The 18,044-nt window shown below is 42.7% G+C and overlaps 2 protein-coding genes across 13 annotated transcripts in view; both read right to left on the minus strand.

Moving 5' to 3' along the window:
- On the minus strand, nucleotides 1-9,886 carry tmem51b (transmembrane protein 51b). Of its 3 annotated transcripts, none has more exons than XM_064305184.1 (3): nucleotides 9,736-9,886; nucleotides 3,953-4,375; nucleotides 1-2,895 (listed from the first exon to the last, which is right to left on the minus strand). In XM_064305184.1, the coding sequence occupies exons 2-3, from the start codon at nucleotides 4,339-4,341 to the stop codon at nucleotides 2,439-2,441; spliced, it is 846 nt and encodes a 281-aa protein (XP_064161254.1). In that variant the 5' UTR covers nucleotides 4,342-4,375; nucleotides 9,736-9,886; the 3' UTR covers nucleotides 1-2,438. The 3 variants fall into 3 exon arrangements, with proteins under 3 accessions (XP_064161254.1, XP_064161253.1, XP_064161255.1); XM_064305183.1 differs by having other exon boundaries at nucleotides 9,598-9,738; XM_064305185.1 differs by lacking the exon at nucleotides 9,736-9,886 and adding an exon at nucleotides 9,598-9,725 and having other exon boundaries at nucleotides 3,953-4,370.
- A 998-nt stretch (nucleotides 9,887-10,884) lies between these two features.
- Nucleotides 10,885-18,044, minus strand: part of kaznb (kazrin, periplakin interacting protein b) — a 9,856-nt gene continuing 2,696 nt past the window's right edge. Inside the window, exons 2-10 of one of the 10 annotated variants that reach the window (XM_064305945.1) lie at nucleotides 17,064-17,240; nucleotides 15,469-15,605; nucleotides 15,172-15,342; nucleotides 14,252-14,417; nucleotides 13,752-13,885; nucleotides 13,391-13,488; nucleotides 12,518-12,572; nucleotides 12,356-12,383; nucleotides 10,885-11,601 (exon numbers count right to left, since the gene is read on the minus strand). In XM_064305945.1, coding sequence (XP_064162015.1) covers nucleotides 12,536-12,572; nucleotides 13,391-13,488; nucleotides 13,752-13,885; nucleotides 14,252-14,417; nucleotides 15,172-15,342; nucleotides 15,469-15,605; nucleotides 17,064-17,240 — 920 coding nt within the window. In that variant the 3' untranslated portion in view covers nucleotides 10,885-11,601; nucleotides 12,356-12,383; nucleotides 12,518-12,535. The other 9 variants (XM_064305941.1, XM_064305946.1, XR_010325042.1 and 6 more) reach the window with 9 other exon arrangements.

Consider the following 18,044-nt stretch of genomic DNA (forward strand, 5'->3'; position numbering starts at 1 on the left):
TTCTGATGAAGAGAAATGTTTTAATTCACCCACAAATTATGATTGAAAGTAAACATCTTATGGATTTTTAAAAATAAATAAATAGACAGAAAAATTGGATCTGCATTTTAAAATACTACAACACACAGCCCCCTCCCTGTCCTTAGAGCTAATGTACAGCTCCAGGGGGTTACAGTAGATCAGACATTACATCAGCCGGCTCACACTGAAATTACTCTGTTAATATGTCTGTTCATTTGTTACGGGCTTGCCAAGCCCCAAAATATTCAGCAGGGCATTCTTCCAGACAGAAAAAACTAAATATTTACTCAAATGTACAGTTTGAAAGCCCCCCCCCCCCCCAAAAAACAAAAATCATTTCAGACAGATATTTTTTGCTCCCAAGGAAACATATCCACGCATTACTAAAAAAATAAAAATAAATAAAAATCAAGCCCAAATCTCTCTACAAGTAAAAAGTTACAAGAGGACAGTTCAAAATTCAGTAGCAGATTAATTTTATACTTTGAAGTTTCTGCTGAACCCACACAGAACCTGAGAGGGCACTGACAATATAGAGTTTACAAATAATGTACACACTTCACTGATTTTTTTTTTTTTTTAACCTTTGATTTAATGTTAATTTGCCTCAGGTTTGGCTCATTACCATTTTGCTTTTTTAAACAGTTTGACTGAAGACTGCACTTGGAACTGTGTTTTGATGACTCCTCCATCAACCAACCACCAATTTTTAAGCAAATCCATGAATTAGCTGAATTTGGGAATGCATGGGCAACAGGCACAGCGTGTAGCCCCTGACTACAGAAACTAACCCACAGACCCCATGACTGAAAGAGGAGATCCACTGTGGCTAAAATTCTGTGGTTAAATTGTAGTGGATGAGATAAGTTAGATTGTAGTGTAGTTAAGAGTTGATTCTAAATCGGGAAATTCAAAGTTCAAAGTTATTTTGTTAACAGGTCTATGGAATTAAAACTATAAAAAATATTATTCATAATATTACAAGGGTAACAAAATAATAGTTTTGAATTAGTGCAGAGGGTAAGAAGGATCTCCAAACGAAAGGTGCACACAAATCTCAGAGACAGCAAACCTTGCCCCCCTTTTCCAGTTTATACTCCCTCCAATGTAGGAAATGCCACCATACACTTCCATGTCCATTCACTTACAAGTGAATTGACAAAATGATTTCAGAATACATGCAGTCACATGTTCTTTTGACCTCCTCCCCCCATTTTGTGAAATTTCCTGTGGTAACATGCTCTTGCTGTGCAAGATGGCGATCACCAAGCCACAGTTGGTGAATGACAGAGCCTAGGCTTGGACTAGCAATGTCTAGGCTATACGGCTTAACATAAACTCAATATACACCCAAACAAATACACGCTTTAACAAACTCAATATCAGCCCTAAGAGCATGTTTAAAGGGAAGGTTCCTTTTCTGGGTTTTTTTTTTTTTGATATGTCCATTTCAGAGTAAGTTTTTGATTGACCCAGACAGATTTTATGCATGAGGAAAATTTGATATTTAGAGAAGTTTCTGAAAACAATTCCAATCAAAAAAATACATCAAAACGGAACTAGTATCCCAACAAACCCCAGAGTGAACCATCCCATCCTGGACATTTAGGGAGGCCTTTATTTAGTATAACGGCTGTTGAAATGGACTGTAAGACCTTCAGTATTGCCCCCTTCTTCTCCCAGGCTTCAGCATGCATAACGAGGTATTTACACATCTCTCTGTTGGACTGGAAAATTAATTATTGGATTCCTGTAGAATTGGTTACAAAACCACAGAACACCTTTATGAACTTCTTTTATTGTTTAATTAAAAATAAGTCCTCAAGTGAGGATTCCTGTTGTAGAAAAGGGGCAAGTAATAAATCATTTGTATAAAAAAAGGTTGAATTACATTTAAAAAGCACAACCCAATCGATACTCGTTTAATTATTTTTTTTGAATCAATCTATTTTACAAATCTACATGCACAGGCCTGTGTTCTGCAGTTCACAGAGAAACTGGACCAAACCACATTACCATAACAGTATGTGGTAGTAGCAATGGCAATCTTTTTTGTTAGGGTTATAAATATATTATATTAGGGAACAACACTGATCGCGTTACTACAACCAGTAGGACTCCATCACAGCTGCAGAAATTAGGTTGATAAAGGACTGTGGCACCTCTTCACGCATCCAATTCCCAATTCCCTGGTCACTGCACAGTTTTCAAAGACTATCCCTCGATGTCGGACCTACAAAAAAAAAAAAAAAAGTATCTAAGAGTGCCTCACCCCTGCTCCGCCCCGAGCCGTGAACACGCAAGGCTCGGCACTGTGGCCACAGGCGCCAGACTCTTCAGTGACATCACCAACATCACCGACAGCAAGCCGGACTGTTTCTTCCACACAGGAACCTTCCTCTGAAATTCGGGCAGTGTCATGCCTCCGCCTGCGAGGGGCGATCTCCGAACTCGGGCACCTTGTCCTCGTACTGCGGCGGGGGGGTGAGGGGCTCGATGGTGACCCGGCCGGCCTGCGCGGGGTTGCGGAGGTTCAGGCGGAAGTCCTTGAGGTGCAGCTTGTCGGATTTGATCCGGCGCACTTTGAGGGGGCGGAGGAGCCGGCTCGAGCGGGTGCTGTGGCGGGCGGGCGGGGCCGCCTGGGGCTCGGGGGCAGGCTGAGGGGCCTCCGCGGCGGGGGCAGGCTGCGACGGGTCCTGCCCTGTGCCGGCTGCTGGCTCCCTCCCCTCGTTCTCTACAGCCTGGAGTAGGTCCTCGTAGGACGGGAGCTGGGAGGTGCTGTTCCGCAGGTTGCTCTGGCGAACTGGGTACTGCCCGCTCCCCACCGCCTCCTCATAGCTGGGGACATCATACCTGGGGAGAGGGTCCGCTTCCCTACAAACACACACGCACAAGCACACACGCACGCACGCACAAGCACGCACGCACACAGAATGTTAATATTATTTATGCGCACATATGCAATCAGTCATACAACTACAATACCCTGCCCTTCCTTAGTAAGTGACCAGTGATTTATTGCAGGAAGGAAGTTTGGGTTAAAATTAAACCTAAGTGAAATAAGTGTGAGAAAATAGTTGTAAAGTGTGCTCCAATCTTTAGTGGGGAAAAAATGTTAATAACTGCCCAAAAAACGTCGTTTTGCAAAATAATGATCATATCAGAGTCAATACGCTTGTCAGAAAACAGTTATTCAGACAGCAAGCCCCTGACAGTGGAACTAAACAGACTGGTTTAGTAGGGTAGCTGTGTTAGTCACTCTATCCAGGCCACACCCCAGGTTGTGAAACTCACACTTACTACATTGCTAACTTTTTACATAGTTTAAAATTCCTGTCATTTCACCCAGAGGTAAGATTCACATGTACCCACAAAAAACCTGTTAGCTGAATTAATTTCTGTTCCCAGCCTGGTTTTTCTCCAGAAAACTTTGTCAGAACCTTTATTTAAATTCTCAGAGGTACAAGCCCTCATTTTCAATGTAGCCGAGATTACAAACACAATTAAGACACAATACGTGTAATAGATAATAAAGATCACAGAATATAGCAACAGTAACTAACATAGTATATAATAAAATAACTAGAATAAAATAAAGTAAAATATAATTAAAATAAATAAAATCAAGCACAAATAAGATCAAAAACAGATACAATCAGAGACAGGAATGTTCAAAACCAGCGATCTAAACTGCCCATAAGTTGGTAGAGAACTGATTTTCAGCAATTGTTGTAGCTCATTCCAGGAGGATGGGGCACTAAAATGAAATGCTGACTTCCCAATTTTGTAATACAAAGCTGGTGGGTCTCCACAGTAAACTGAAAACCAACAGTGTAAAACTGGAAAAGGTCACTGGTGTGGGCCTCAATGGTTTCAGGACACTCAAGTTGGGGGGAGGGGGGAGGGGGTTCTTGTGAAAGGAGGCACTCACGTTTCGCCCTGCTCCCCGGGCGCCCGGTACACGCTGTCTGCCCCCTGCGCCTGGCGCTGAGGCTGCCGCCGCTTGTTCCTCACGCTCAGGCAGATGGCCAGGAGCAGCATGGCCACGCCCGCCCCCACCAGGACGAACGCCACCGACGACGTCTTCCCCCGGGTGTCCAGATCCGATTCGCTGCTCCCGGACCCCGTGCCGCCGCCGCCGCTGCTGCTGTTCCCCGCGGCCTCGGCGGGAACCACGCTCCACACGATCATCACTATGCCCAGGGCAATCAGCCCCACGCCCAGCGCGCACAGGGCGTACTGCGACCCGGAACTGCTGACCGACCCAGAGCTGGGCGACGCCCGGTCCTCCCCCCCACACACACCCCTGCTGGAGCACATCTCTTCCGTCCTGCGGTCACACCCCGTACCTGCACTGCGGAAGGAACACACAGAACTTTAGCTTGTGGCAAACCAATAACACAATCAATGACTGGTGCAAAACAAATACCATGACTAATCACTGGTCATGTTATTGGTTTTGCATATGCTAGAGGTATTAGGATATCAGGCCCAGAGTGAGAGGAGTTCTGTGGCAGTTTGGTGGCAGTGCACAGGTGTTAAGGAGTGGGGACATACACGTAGGCTTTGGGGGAGACGGGGACACATGTCGCACCCAATATTTTCATATGAATTCATTGCTAGACTAGCTAGCATGCTTGTGAGACTTGACATTTGACTACATGAAACTAAGTACACCAGGCGTGTCTCCCCCAAAGAAATGAAACTTATGCCTATGAAAAGAGACAGAGGCCACCTGGTTCAAACCCCAGTCGTACCTGTGAGTGGTCTACTTAACTTGAATAGCAAGTATGTAAAAATGCAAGCTGCAGCGGTTTCTCTGGATAAAAGCCATATGGAAAGTAATGTAGTAAAAATAGTCTAAGTAGATACAGAAGTCAACACTCCCTGCTGAAAATTCCAGCTGGGATGGTTTAAGCTGTGTTTTTGACATTTCTAGCTGGTCATAGCCAGTCTGTGGCTGGTTAAAGCTGGTCTCTAGCTGGAAAAGCTAGTTAAGCTGGTACAGAAAGCTGGTGGTGAACTGGCTGACTATATAGGCTGGTCAGCTGGTCAACAACTGGTCAACCAGCTAAAAGTGATTAAAACACATCTTAGGCCAGCTTAATCATCTTAAACTGGTTTAAGATGGAATTTTCAACAGGGCTCTGAAATAATGAGGAAGTAGTCATCCCATGAACAGCATGGAAGGAAGGAGGAAGGAGCGTGAACATCACAGCTGGAAAAAACTCCAAATGCACATTACTTCAGCCTTTCCTGAACATCATTAAAGTTGTTTTTTTTTTTTTAAACACCGTAGTTTAAACCACTCCCACTGGCACCACAGCACAGCAGAGAGGAACTTAAGGCCTGCCCAACCCACATGGAGTGATTCAACATCAACCACCCTTATACCACCAGCACAGAGAGAATGATATACCAAAAACCCTATTAGCACTAACACACGGGGCAATTCTACACCAAACATCCATTCAGCACCAACACCAACAGATTTTTTAAATCTGTTAAATTTAATGCCAAAACAATTAGAACAGAAATAAATTATACACTATACATGCTTTCTCTAGATCGTGTTACTAATTTATCAGTATTACTTCATAGTAATACTCATAGCTAGTCGTGCTCTTCCTTGTCAGTAATGTAATGTTTGATGACAAGAAAAAGGCCATTCAGCCCATCTAGTCATTTTGCCAGCTGTTTATACTTGAAAGATGAAGAAAGCCAATTTAACTGAAAGCTCGCACTGTGTCATAAAACGGTGATATACTGAAACAATAACACTGGGCAGGGCATAGGCAATTTATGGCATTATCATTATGCTTTGGATGTGTTAATTACGGAAAAGATGGAATTGTTAGTATTAACCCCTTATAGGCTGTGAACAGTGTCTAGTTAAAAGGAATGAGCAGGAGGGATGTACACATGAACACATACCCGTTATTTTGCCTGTATTCGCATAAATTACTTATTACAATAAATACACTGAACACATATGGTCTATCAATTTATTCCACGAAGGCCCATTGATGTTTCTTAGTTAGGTCGTTAACAGCAGGGGTTAACAGTGAATGGAGAGCCTCCAGAAACTGTTCAAAGCTCACAGAGTTAACAAGGAGTTCCCCCAGATGAAGTGTTTTTGAAAGCGCCATTTTTATTTAGACCAAAGCCCAACATTTAGACCATTTGACTGAACTTTTGCTTTGAGCCTAAGGTTCAGACAGCAATACACAGAGACCATGGCAACACCACAAGAGACGGAAAGAGCAAATGATAAGGCCTTGTTCAGCTTCTCCTACACAGCAGAAAGGAGCACTCTGAATAATATCTTTAAAAGGCATACAACAGCATTTATCAGGATCTGATGAACTCAACTCCTAAGCCAGCTTTTAAAATCTCCTGAAAACCCTCATTTTAATTATTGCGTCAGTATTTATTAAAGCCGAAAATTAAATAAAGTTAGACCGTGTCTCACCAAGATGATACTACTTACACAAGCTTTTATCACTAGTAGACTTGATTATTGTAATGCACTTCTCCCTGGTCTCCTGAAAAAGACACTAGGGCAGCTACCGCTCGTACAAAATGCTGCTGCCACAGTTTAAATTAAAAGGAAGCGAACATGCATGACTCTCGTTTTAAAGCCTCTACGCTGGTTATCAGTGAATTTCAGAACAGATTGTATGATTCTCTTATTGGTTTTTAAGTCCTGGCCCCTAATTACATCAGTGGTTTGCTGCCTAAATGTATTCCTAGCAGAAGCCTTAGATCCTCTTTATTCAATGCCCTTGGTTGTGTCCAGGACAGTGACCTACGGAGAGGCTGCTTTTAGTTCCTGTGACCCAGGGTTTTGGAACTCTTCCATGGGAACTGAGAACTGTCCGAATGGTAGACATTAAAAAATAGACCGGAGTTGTAATTCTTTAGCCTTGCTTTCACTTATACAAGTGACTTTGGCTTTGCTTTTACTTGGTACTAACATTACAGTATAAAACCACAGTGATATTTTGTTTTAAATTGTGTTTTATGGAATTTCTTAGCATCTTACTCTTCCTTTTCCTCTGTTGTTGTTTAAAATTGTCTTTTTAAAACTGAAGCACATTGTGTTGCACTTGGTGTATTAAATGTGCTATATACATAAAATAAATCAACCCTGCTTGAGAACTTGGAGTATAAGGGAGAGTCTGTTTTTATTAGCTGCGACCGCAGCTCTATAGCTCTGTCTGTCGGTCAGTTGGCTGGTTGGTCCACAAAAAGTGTCCCACCCCGTAGTGGCCACAGTTTGCGCCCCAGGAGGCTAAAATTTGGCATGGACGTTGGTCATGACCGAAGATAGAGCTGAGTAACTTTCAAGGCCAATTGAACAAAAGGGGGTGTGGCGATGGGTGTGCCCTATCACAAAAAGGCGCATAACTCCCGAATGGATTCGCAGATTTGCACAAGATTTTGTGGAAAGGTTGGTCATGAGCCAAAGAAGTGGTCATGTGGTTGTGTGAGGGTGTGTGCGTGGGTGCACGCACACATGGATGCATGCGCGTGTGCGGTCGCAGCTATTGCAGATTTGTGCTTGTTAAAGCTGAAAGTGAGACCGTAACATTATTGTCCGTAATAAATCAGGTATATGTAGAAGCTGCACAGTTATTACCTTTGAAATTAATCTGAAATGCCACAATGAATACTGAAGTAATATTTAAAACATTACTGGGCCTGTACATGGCCTCCTGTAAAGTGATGCCTGTAGAGTAGAATTATACAACATTTTACACTCCAAGCATTCAAACTGACCAGTTTTTAGACAACAAATTGTAAAAACCCGAAACTAGCAGCAAGGTCTGTAGTTCCAGGGCTCCTCAAGTAGCCTCAAGTCTAACTGTGAAGCAGTGTGCTAGCCTACAACTTGATGCAAGTAGCATTAAACAATAACAAGGACTGAGTTATTGTCATCACTACCTAGCCGCCGATTTCATTCTACGTAAATGAATAATTTTTGGGTATTCAAACAGTAATCCTTTCATGCACGTACCCTGTTCACATCAGTGGACAGTGCCTCACAGCAACAATAGCCTGAGAAAATTAAGTGTCACCAAATTAATTGGATCATTGTTACTGTGTGATGGGCAGATATAGGAGGTTTTGCGCCTTCACTACATCCAGCGACCATCTAATTTTGCCGTGTTGACTTGTGCCGACTTGTCTTGCTGGTCGGCAGGGGCCTTTTTAAAATGCCGTTTAAGAGACGAACAGGTTCTGTGTTAATAGGTAGAGGTGCAAGACTCACTCACTCAAGTCACTACTATCAAGTTCCGGCAAGTAGAACATTTTATTCTAAAATGCACTTACAAAAAAAAAAAAAAAAATTAAAAACAAAACATCAATCGCCTTCTGCCGTTATTTTCTTTTCTTTTTTTTGTTATTTGCTTTAGGCCAAACTAGATTTATATAGAAATAAATCACTTCTGAGTTCAGGAAGCCCACATTCGCTAAAACGAAATTCACTTATTTCTGCAGAACTGAAAAATATACGTTTACAGATATCAGTGCAAAAAAAAAACAACAAAAAAAAGTTCAGAAATACAATGACGAATACACTCATACTGGCGCCAATCCCTAAGTAAACAAGCCATGTGATGGACAGGACTTCACCATCCGTCTTCACTCTGTTTTATTAGCCCTGATAAATATATGGAAATATTTAACGAGGCCGTGCACTCTGGTCTGCACAGTTGGAGCACGTACAGACCTATCAGTGAGCCAGACCGAAACTATCCAGTTTTATAATAAATAATTGGCTAAAATGTTCACCAGAATCGCACCAAAAGTATCGAGTTTCAATAGTTTTGCCCATCAGAAAATGTGCGAATTGGTTACTTTTCACTACCTGCATCAAGAGCAATCACAATGGCTCATATTGCAGCAGAGGGCAGAGCTTGAGGTCAAACACACCAGATCTTGTTAGTGTGCGTTACAATATGACATTGTTTGAATCTGATTATTTGTTATTGGATTATTAAAGAGTCAAAGTAACTACATTATCAAACGGTTTCAGTATGATTGCTTAAGTGAAAGTAAGAATGTTTTCCTAATGCGTGATTGTGTCGTTATTTAAGGATTTAGCCCAAGGTCCCTGTTAGAATAGGTATAGCCTGGAGTTGGCAGATTCAATTGGACGTATTAATATGCACGTTGTACCACAGTGTAATTGACTCTAGTGTATGCTGTAAAACTTTGAGTACTTTTTACGTTTCACCTGGCTTGAAACTAAAAACTTAGAGCAACCCAAAGATGCTGCTAGTTTCTACGACGCATATCCTACGCCACAATCACCTATTCCATCTCTACTTCCGCACAAAAAAATTGGGTGGAACTTTACAGAAGGACAATTTCTCAACCAGTCCTGAATTAAAACAGATCATCCCAAGTCGAATCACTAATTCATCTCCAGTAGAGTTCCACAGACATTTGACTTCGCGCAAAACCAGTTGACAAGTGCAGAGTAATTGGCGTAAGCCTATGTTCGGTTGCCGAATATAGCTACAAAATGAACAGGTGAAAAGGAAAACACCGTTGGGGTGGCCTTACCTTGAGATTGTTCGCACGCAAATTACCTGTTGGTTTCATTCAGAAAGGGCCACCGACTATGCAAATGCTAATTTCTCACGTTTTCTTTAAAACAGCAGTGGACAAGCGCACGTGCAGTTCATTAAAAGTTACATTTACCTGGCCCTTCTCCGCCTTTTGTTCCTTTCAGTGTCGCGGAATATGAAAGGAAGGAACTTAGTCCAAATTCCACCCAACGGGCAATCTCTCCCAGTCGTAAAGCGTTAAAAAGTTGTCCCCCTGGTCTTAGTGTACGTAGGTTTAGGATACTTACTTGCTACTGCCTTTACCCTAATCTATCAGATACTATCAGATACACCTATTATGAAACGTAATATTTATTACAGATTATAGGGGGGCGTAGTATTTCCGCCCTCATTCCCATACCATTTCCACATAAACAATTGCCTTCAATCTTTTGAGAAGGGAAACTTAATATGTTCACGTATTCACTTGACTTTGACCACGAATTTATGTTATTTTTACTATTTAAATGACTGAGTTGACCTTTTCCGGTTTTTAAGCCCACTCAATTAATTTCCTAAATTTGCATTTCAGTTGTAGCCTACAGTGTAGTGGATGAGGGCAAGAATAGCGATGTTCATATTTTGTTTTTGAATACAAGCTGCAATGAAAATACGGATTTATTATTATTATTATTATTATTATTATTATTATTATTATTATATTAAGATAGATTACATTACATTACATTACAGGCATTTAGCAGACGCTCTTATCCAGAGCGACTTACACAACTTTTTACATAGCATTTTTACATTGTATCCATTTATACAGCTGGATATATACTGAAGCAATTTCGGTTAAGTACCTTGCTCAAGGGTACAACGGCACCTAACCTAGATGCATGCTAACATTCACTTTATAAAAGTCCAATGCAGTACAGCTGCTTTATAAATATTTAAATATCTGTATAATTTCTGTCATAGTTAACTTTCAGGAATACGAATTGAAAGACTGAAATAGCATTACCGTTTGTGACCGTTTGAGGTTTAAAAATCGCAGTACCATAAATACGAGACAGAGATATTTTTAAGCGTAGATGTGCCATTCTTTCCACAGTCCACAAATGATGAGATACGCAGCACTGAAAATTATGTATGTAGCTTTTACAGAAATGTCTGGTCAGGCATTCCAAGACTGTAGTGTCCATTCAGGTGTGATATATGTCCATATATGGCCATATATACTAGGTGCACACACTACATCTGCAAATTCGTTGCTAATAAATATGCTTAATTACAGAAATCAACAGCAGCATGTTTACATACTTTATTAATATGAAAATTTCTTTGAGCAGACCACTCTGCCTAATTTTATATCACATTTTTATGTCATTCTTCTGATAAATACATTATTTTATTTTGTGGATAAGACACTATACACAAGACACAGCACACAATTTTACATTTTCAAGGCTAATAGTGGGATTTCCAAAAAAAAAAAAAAAAATCCAAAATTAATATACAATACTGTTTTTTTTTCTTCCAAAAATGTGATATACTTGCCATGCATAACAAATTACACAATTCAACTCTGATCAGGCACTATAGAGCTGGCCAAGCAACTATCCTTTGCAAAATACACCAATGCACTATCAGCACTTGTATATAAAAGCCATATAAAATATTTTGTAAGGAAAGATCTAGAGAAAAACCATATCAATTATGTATAGAGGGGCAGAGAAATCATAGCATGAGCTTCATAGTTATATCTCAGAAAAAAAAAAAGGCTTTTATGTTTTTTATACACACATGCTTACTTCTAATTATCCAGGAGATTAGCCAGTTCTCTCATATGGGTTAATTATTTTCTGCAGGGATTATCTTGGATTATCCAATCCAACTCGTTTCCAGGATCATTTCACTCTAAAGACAGATCATTAAATCTGGGCTTAGAAATGTCAGACCGCATTAATGATCACAGTCAGTACTCCTGGAGAGGTCATCTTTGTGGAAGCAAAGCCTGCTGGGACACAAAACAAACTGGTTTGTGCAATTATAAGGCATTGGGCTGTACAAAGTATAATAATGACTATGCTATGGCAAGCAGGTAATGCTCAAGGAGGTGAACGACACTCGTTGAATGTGTGAACTGAACCCTGGTCTGCCACTCTGCAATGCTGTGGGGTTAACAAATTGCTAAAAGGCCAGGCTCATTGGCAAAGTGAAATATCATTCACAGAGGCTCTTGTTATTGATGTCGCCCACCCTACCTGCCAGGCACAGCTTATTTTTAAAGAATCTTTCTAGACCTTAGGTTTCTGAACAGAGAACTGGAACAAAATAAGCACACAGCTGGGACAGGGCAATCAGATTGCTAATAGAAGGTGAGTACAGGAGTCAAAACATGTTTGAATCAAAAGCATTTAACCCAAGGAAATCACTGCAGATTAGCTCTGCTTTCCTATTTCCAATTCATGTGGATCTTGTCAGAGGTCTGATTTGCTTACATACATAACCAAAAACACATGCACACGCATGCACGCACGCACACACACCACCACCCTGCACAACTTCCAGTGGCCCCATTGTAATACTCACACCTTAACCTGATCGGAAGCCTTTTGTCCCCCAGTAATATCGCCCTTAGCAGGTTTGAATGTAATATTCTCAAGGTGATTCATAAGAGAGCTTTAGTATACCACCTTGATATGATTAGTACTTCAGACAGTCCCGAATGGTACACTAGAGATTGTTGGGTAAAGGGAATCACACACCTGGCATGAGCAATGTCCAAGGACCCACCTTCAAAGGTAGAAACATTAATTTATTTGTCTTCCATACCACTAGGATCACAGCATACATTGAGGGTCTGGCCTTCTATGTGTCTTTGTTGTATCTGTGTGCAATAAATTATTGTTATTACGCGTTGCACCCACCTGAGCTGCTGTGTGATATCATGACCAGCAGATGGCAGTGTAGCAGATTTTGAACCTTTTCAGCAGCAGGACAACGTAACCAAACAATCATTTTAGAGCAGGGCAGACAGAATATACATATATCCTGATAACATTCAAGTCAAGTAAAAGAAAGGCATAAAGAAATCTCATATAAAAAGCAACAATCTACAAAATGTGATGATTGCTACAGTACTGACTGCAAACAATGGGCCTCATTCACAAAACTTTTCTTAAATTATTCTTACTTTTGTTCTTAAAAATGTTCCTACGAAAAAACATATGAGATTCATAGCGCATGTGCAGACCTTTGTTTTTGTGCATATCGCAGGTGTATGAGATGATGAATGCTGGCTGTTTGTAAATCTTACGCGCAATCCTTTTCATGCGAAACAGCCATGAACAAATACACGCAGTTCACGATCAAATGTGATCATACACATGTTTCGTGAATGAGGCCCACCATGTGAAGGCCAGTGGTGCAGTCATAATAATAAATAAATAAATAAATAAATAAATAAAGCAAGAATACATGATGATAAGAACAGGCCATTCAGTCCATCTACATTTGTCATAAACACAGTGCAGTACTGATTGTAAATGCAGAATTAAACAAATACTGTGGTTGGAACTAACAGTCTTTCTGATATGCATGCATTTGTGCTAGCATATCTCTCTCTCTCTCTCTCTCTTTCTCTCTCTCACACACACACACACACACACACACACACACACACACACACACTCTACCACATGCACATACTTTCACGCACAGTCGTGGCCTCCTGTATGTGCAGTGTTAACGTATGTAAGACAGGGGCAGCTGGGCCATGGAACAGACCTGGGTCCACAGACCTGTGCTGCTTTACCCGGGAAAAAACACGAGACAGCGAGCCCAAACTCAGCACCTCCCTCTTTTTCTTACACTTCTGCTCCTCCAGGTCCTCCATTGACTGAGAGACACAGAGAGGGGGTGCGAAAGCGTCAGAGTGTGAGAGAGAGAGAAAGAAAAAGAAACTAATTTCTGCCATTTCACCACTAATTAATTTAAGTGAAATTTAATGTTACGTGAGAGAGCAAGAGAGAGAGAGAGAGAGAGAGAGAAAGAGAGAGAGGAAGAGAGGGAGGGAGAGAGAAAAAGAGAGAGAGAGACAGCATAACAGCAAATTTTTAAAGAGCGGTGATTACTTGCAGGGTGGCCGCGGGCAGCCCTTACATTGCAGGGGGAGTGCGTCCTGTGGTGGGGGGAGCTGGTGTCACTGGGGGAGGAGGAACGGTCGCCCTCGGTAGCAGAGGTGTCAGAAATGATGGATGATTGGCGCGAGTGGCATATGCTGTTCCTCACAATCGCTGAGAACAAAAGGGTCACTATTAGGGGCTCTAGATCCTGATATTCATCATCATCATCATTTCACGCCCAACAAACATTGGGCACACCCATATTACCCTGCCTTACCCATTTTATGAAACATTAATGTGTGTGTCTGTGTGTGTGTGTTTGCATGTTTGTATGTGTGTGTGTGTGTGTGCAGGTGTTTGAGTGCATGTGTGTGTATGTGCTTGTTTGTGCATGTGAGCATATTTATGCGTGCGTGTGTGCATGCGTGTGTGTTTGAGTGTGTGTGTGTGTGTTTGTGTGTGCGCATGCGTGTGTGTGTTTGTGTGCATGTGTGTGTGTGTGCATATTTGTGTGTGTATACATATGTGCGCACATACCTTGCCCGTGGCAAAGGGTCAGCTGACTCTGTCTAATGGCGGCAGTGAGGGGCAGTTCTGCCTGTTTCGTCCATTCCTGGTTTCCAGGGGTAACAAGCTCAGTGGGTGTGGCTAGGGAATGGCGCTTGGGGACATCCTTGGTGAGGCTGCACAGGGACTGCTTTGCCTGAGAAGGACATCGATCACCAATAAATTCAACCAGTCATTAGTGGTAAACAGCCACTCTTCTCACTGGGAGTGACAAAAATACTAAACTCCCATTTTTACAAATACTTTTACCTCATGATCATTAAGCAGTTTACAGAGAAGGTGAGATAACTCACCTCAAACATAATGATTAAAAAACATGTTTTCAATGTAGAAAAATACCAAGTTACTCACACATACAAAGCACTGTCTAAGTCATTACTTCAAATCTAGGTCTGCCATTAAAAGTATTGATAACAAAATTGTGCCAAGTTACGTGAAACAATGTTGGCTATCTTAGCTTGCACAAATTAAACAAGCTGCATTCCAAAGCAATGCTACCCAATGTTTCCTAAATTGTTTCAAGTAACTTGGCCCTGTCACTCATCCAAAAGTGTCACAGGCAGACCAGGCTACCTGGTGCACCACTTGTGAAGGAGACGTAGGAGCAGTAGTTTTGCTCTTAAACAAGTGCACTTGTATATATTTAATTGTTTGTGAATTCTTTCTTTTGAAATGGGGTCAGAAGGTACAGAAATGAAGGTTTTTAAGGGCTGAGCGTCTGTGGTCATTGTGGTTATTTCTGTAGGGAACCCTGAAAAGTGCCAAACTCTATGCTGTATAGGTATGGGGCGTGCCACCCTGCCAAGGCGTAACTTGTGCATGTGTATCCACAGACAAGTATGTGTGTGTGTGCACGTGTGTGTGTGTGTATCCACAGACATGTTACTCACAGTGCTGAGTTCAGCCTCCAGCTCCTTGCTCCTTTTCTCTCTCAGCTGCAGCTTGGAGTGCAGGATGTTGGCGCAGTCTATTGCTTCTTTGCTCTCCCTCTTTAATTCCCACTTCTCTCTCTCCAGCAGGTCCTTCTCCTTTGCCAACATCTTCACAGCATCCTCGCTCTCCTGTACACACACACACACACACACACACACACACGCGCACATTTGTGATGGTCAGTTAGCCGTGTAATTGTCAGTTGGCTGTGGGGGTAAATTAGTGATAGGTGATTGGCAGGTGAGCGCTATGACCTTCCTGTGCTGCTCGTAGTTGCGGATGAAGTCTCTGAGCTGCTCCTCGCGGCTCTCCAGCGTGGCATACAGCTCCTGCATCTGCTTCTCCAAGTCTTCCTTCTCCATTTTCAAGCGCTTCCGGTCAGCCTTCATCGCTGCGGAAAGAAAATAACACAATCAAACTGATGCCTATATCAATAGATACATTAGAGAGCATTGGCCATACTTGCTGAGTCACCTTAAATGTTCTTCAGCCACAAACCACAGGAACAAAGAGTGTACGTTTTCAGGATACCGATATTTAGAGTGAAATCCATTCCACATCAGGTAGACTGATCCTCCCCCAAGAACTATGGATGACTCCACTCACACAATCACTTCCCTACTTCTCTCAAGGTTAATGAACCGATGTGTTCACACTGGTGCTAAAGTAAATGACCCCTGTAAACAAACTGATGTGATTAGTTGTGGTTTGGTACCAATCCCTGGGCAAGTGACAGTCTATCCTAAAGCTCTGTTATTATCATTGGCTTCTCTCCAATCAGACCCTTACCTTATTACCGTATTAGTCATTTTTAGAGAGCAAGAAATTCCTGAGCTCAGTGTCCTTCTAAAACACTAAACCGGAGGTCGCAATTTCCATTCCTTCAGGGCCAGTGTTTATGCATGTTTTGTCTACCAGTCACTGTGACTCAGTTGGCTGTACACAAGAAAGCCAGTTCACTCATGGAAATGACAACAGTAAATATTTAATATAGGGACACAAGAGCACAGTCTTCAGCTGTTATTGATACATTTAGCTGGAATGTCAGATCATGATTAGGCATGATGATGATGATTATTATTATTATTATTATTAGGCTGTCGATGGTTCATGGGTTGGGTTGGCAGGCAGAGAGACATGCAGGCAGACAAAGAGACAGACAAACAGAGAGGCAGACAGCCAGGCAGACAGACAGACAGGCAGGCAGGCAGGCAGACAGACAGAGAGGCAGGTAGGCAGGGAGACAGATAGACAGACAGACAGATAGGCAGACAGCCAGGCAGACAGAGAGGCAGGTAGGCAGGGAGACAGATAGACAGACAGACAGACAGAGAGGCAGGTAGTCAGGGAGACAGATAGACAGACAGACAGGCAGGTAGGCAGGGAGACAGATAGGCAGACAGCCAGGCAGACAGACAGAGAGACAGGCAGGCAGACAGGCAGACAGAGAGACAGACAGGACTGGCAGGCAGGCAGGCAGACAGACAGACAGAGAGACAGACAGGACAGGCAGGCAGGCAGGCAGACAGACAGACAGAGAGGCAGACAGCCAGGCAGACAGACAGACAGACAGACAGGACAGGCAGGCAGGCAGGCAGGCAGACAGACAAACAGAGAGGCAGGTAGGCAGAGAGACAGATAGGCAGACAGCCAGGCAGACAGACAGAGAGACAGGCAGGCAGACAGGCAGACAGAGAGACAGACAGCCAGGCAGACAGACAGACAGACAGACAGGACAGGCAGGCAGGCAGGCAGGCAGGCAGGCAGGCAGACAGACAAACAGAGAGGCAGGTAGGCAGAGAGACAGATAGACAGACAGACAGGCAGGTAGGAATTTAATGGCTCTGACCTTGCAAGGCCTCCTTAGCACGGCGCAGTTCTTGGTCTCTCTGGGTCAGCTGCTCCCAAAGCTTGGTGACGGACATCTCCTCGGCACCACCCACAGGAGACCTGTCCATGTCTTTCATCTGATTCAGCAGCAGCACCTCCTCCTGCACCTCCTCCCATGCCTCATCCCAAGGGGGATCTGCATAGAGACAGTCAGCTCAGGGACTTTTGTGTGCAGCAAAAACACACTCACCAAAAATAACAACCTGTTTGCACTCAACAGATTTGAAGGCAAGGGAGTAGGGCCACGGTTAACTCCCAGGCTTTTGAAGCAAGTTGACATTTTGAAAGCTTCGTTCACAATGCTTCACCTATCTGTTAAGGTATCCCTCTGTGCGACCCAGTCTCTATACCCATTCATATATAGTTTATTCTCCATCCTTTTTTCTCCCCTATAGTTGTCTATGTAGCCTACTCCCTGAACTCTCTGTATAAATGCCTGCCATTGTGAAATACGCATTTGTCTGTCCACCAATGCACCTGCTCCACATGCATTGTTAGGAATTGTGGTATATCTCATACTGTGTTGCAGTGAATGCTTCTGGCTTCATTCACTTCACTGAGTGGTATGTTCCGGGAGTAATACTCACCTTAGCCCTTGCTGAAATTCTCTCCCGAAGCATTCAGACGCTCACTATGTCAGACTGGCACAGACGCACACAGAACCACAGGGAAAGGGATGAAGGGATGACGGGAGGGGTGGAGGGATTGCGTTTGCACACAGCCAACACTCTGCTGGTCCCTGGAGGAAATGGGCTGGCCTAATGAGCTCTGAGATGGGGAGCTTCTGATTTGCTGTATCATTGAACAGCTGTGAGCTACAGTATCACCATGACATTTCATAGTTTGTTGGAAGTGTTTAGCATTCTATTCCAATCATCATGGGTAGCATTTATAAATGTCATTTATATAAGGTTCTTTTTTTCTTTAGCGCACCACAATA

This window comes from Anguilla rostrata, chromosome 13 (assembly GCF_018555375.3).
Source record: "Anguilla rostrata isolate EN2019 chromosome 13, ASM1855537v3, whole genome shotgun sequence".
NCBI lineage: Eukaryota > Metazoa > Chordata > Actinopteri > Anguilliformes > Anguillidae > Anguilla > Anguilla rostrata.

What these genes read in the sequence shown, in the direction of transcription:
- tmem51b (XM_064305184.1), bottom strand. Translation starts at nt 4,341, where the DNA reads ATGTGCTCCAGCAGGGGTGTGTGTGGGGGGGAGGACCGGGCGTCGCCC. An exon ending in CCCGGGGAGCAGGGCGAAAC is followed by an intron (nt 2,896 to 3,952) that starts GTGAGTGCCTCC and finishes GTGTGTTTGTAG; the next exon opens with GGAAGCGGACCCTCTCCCCA.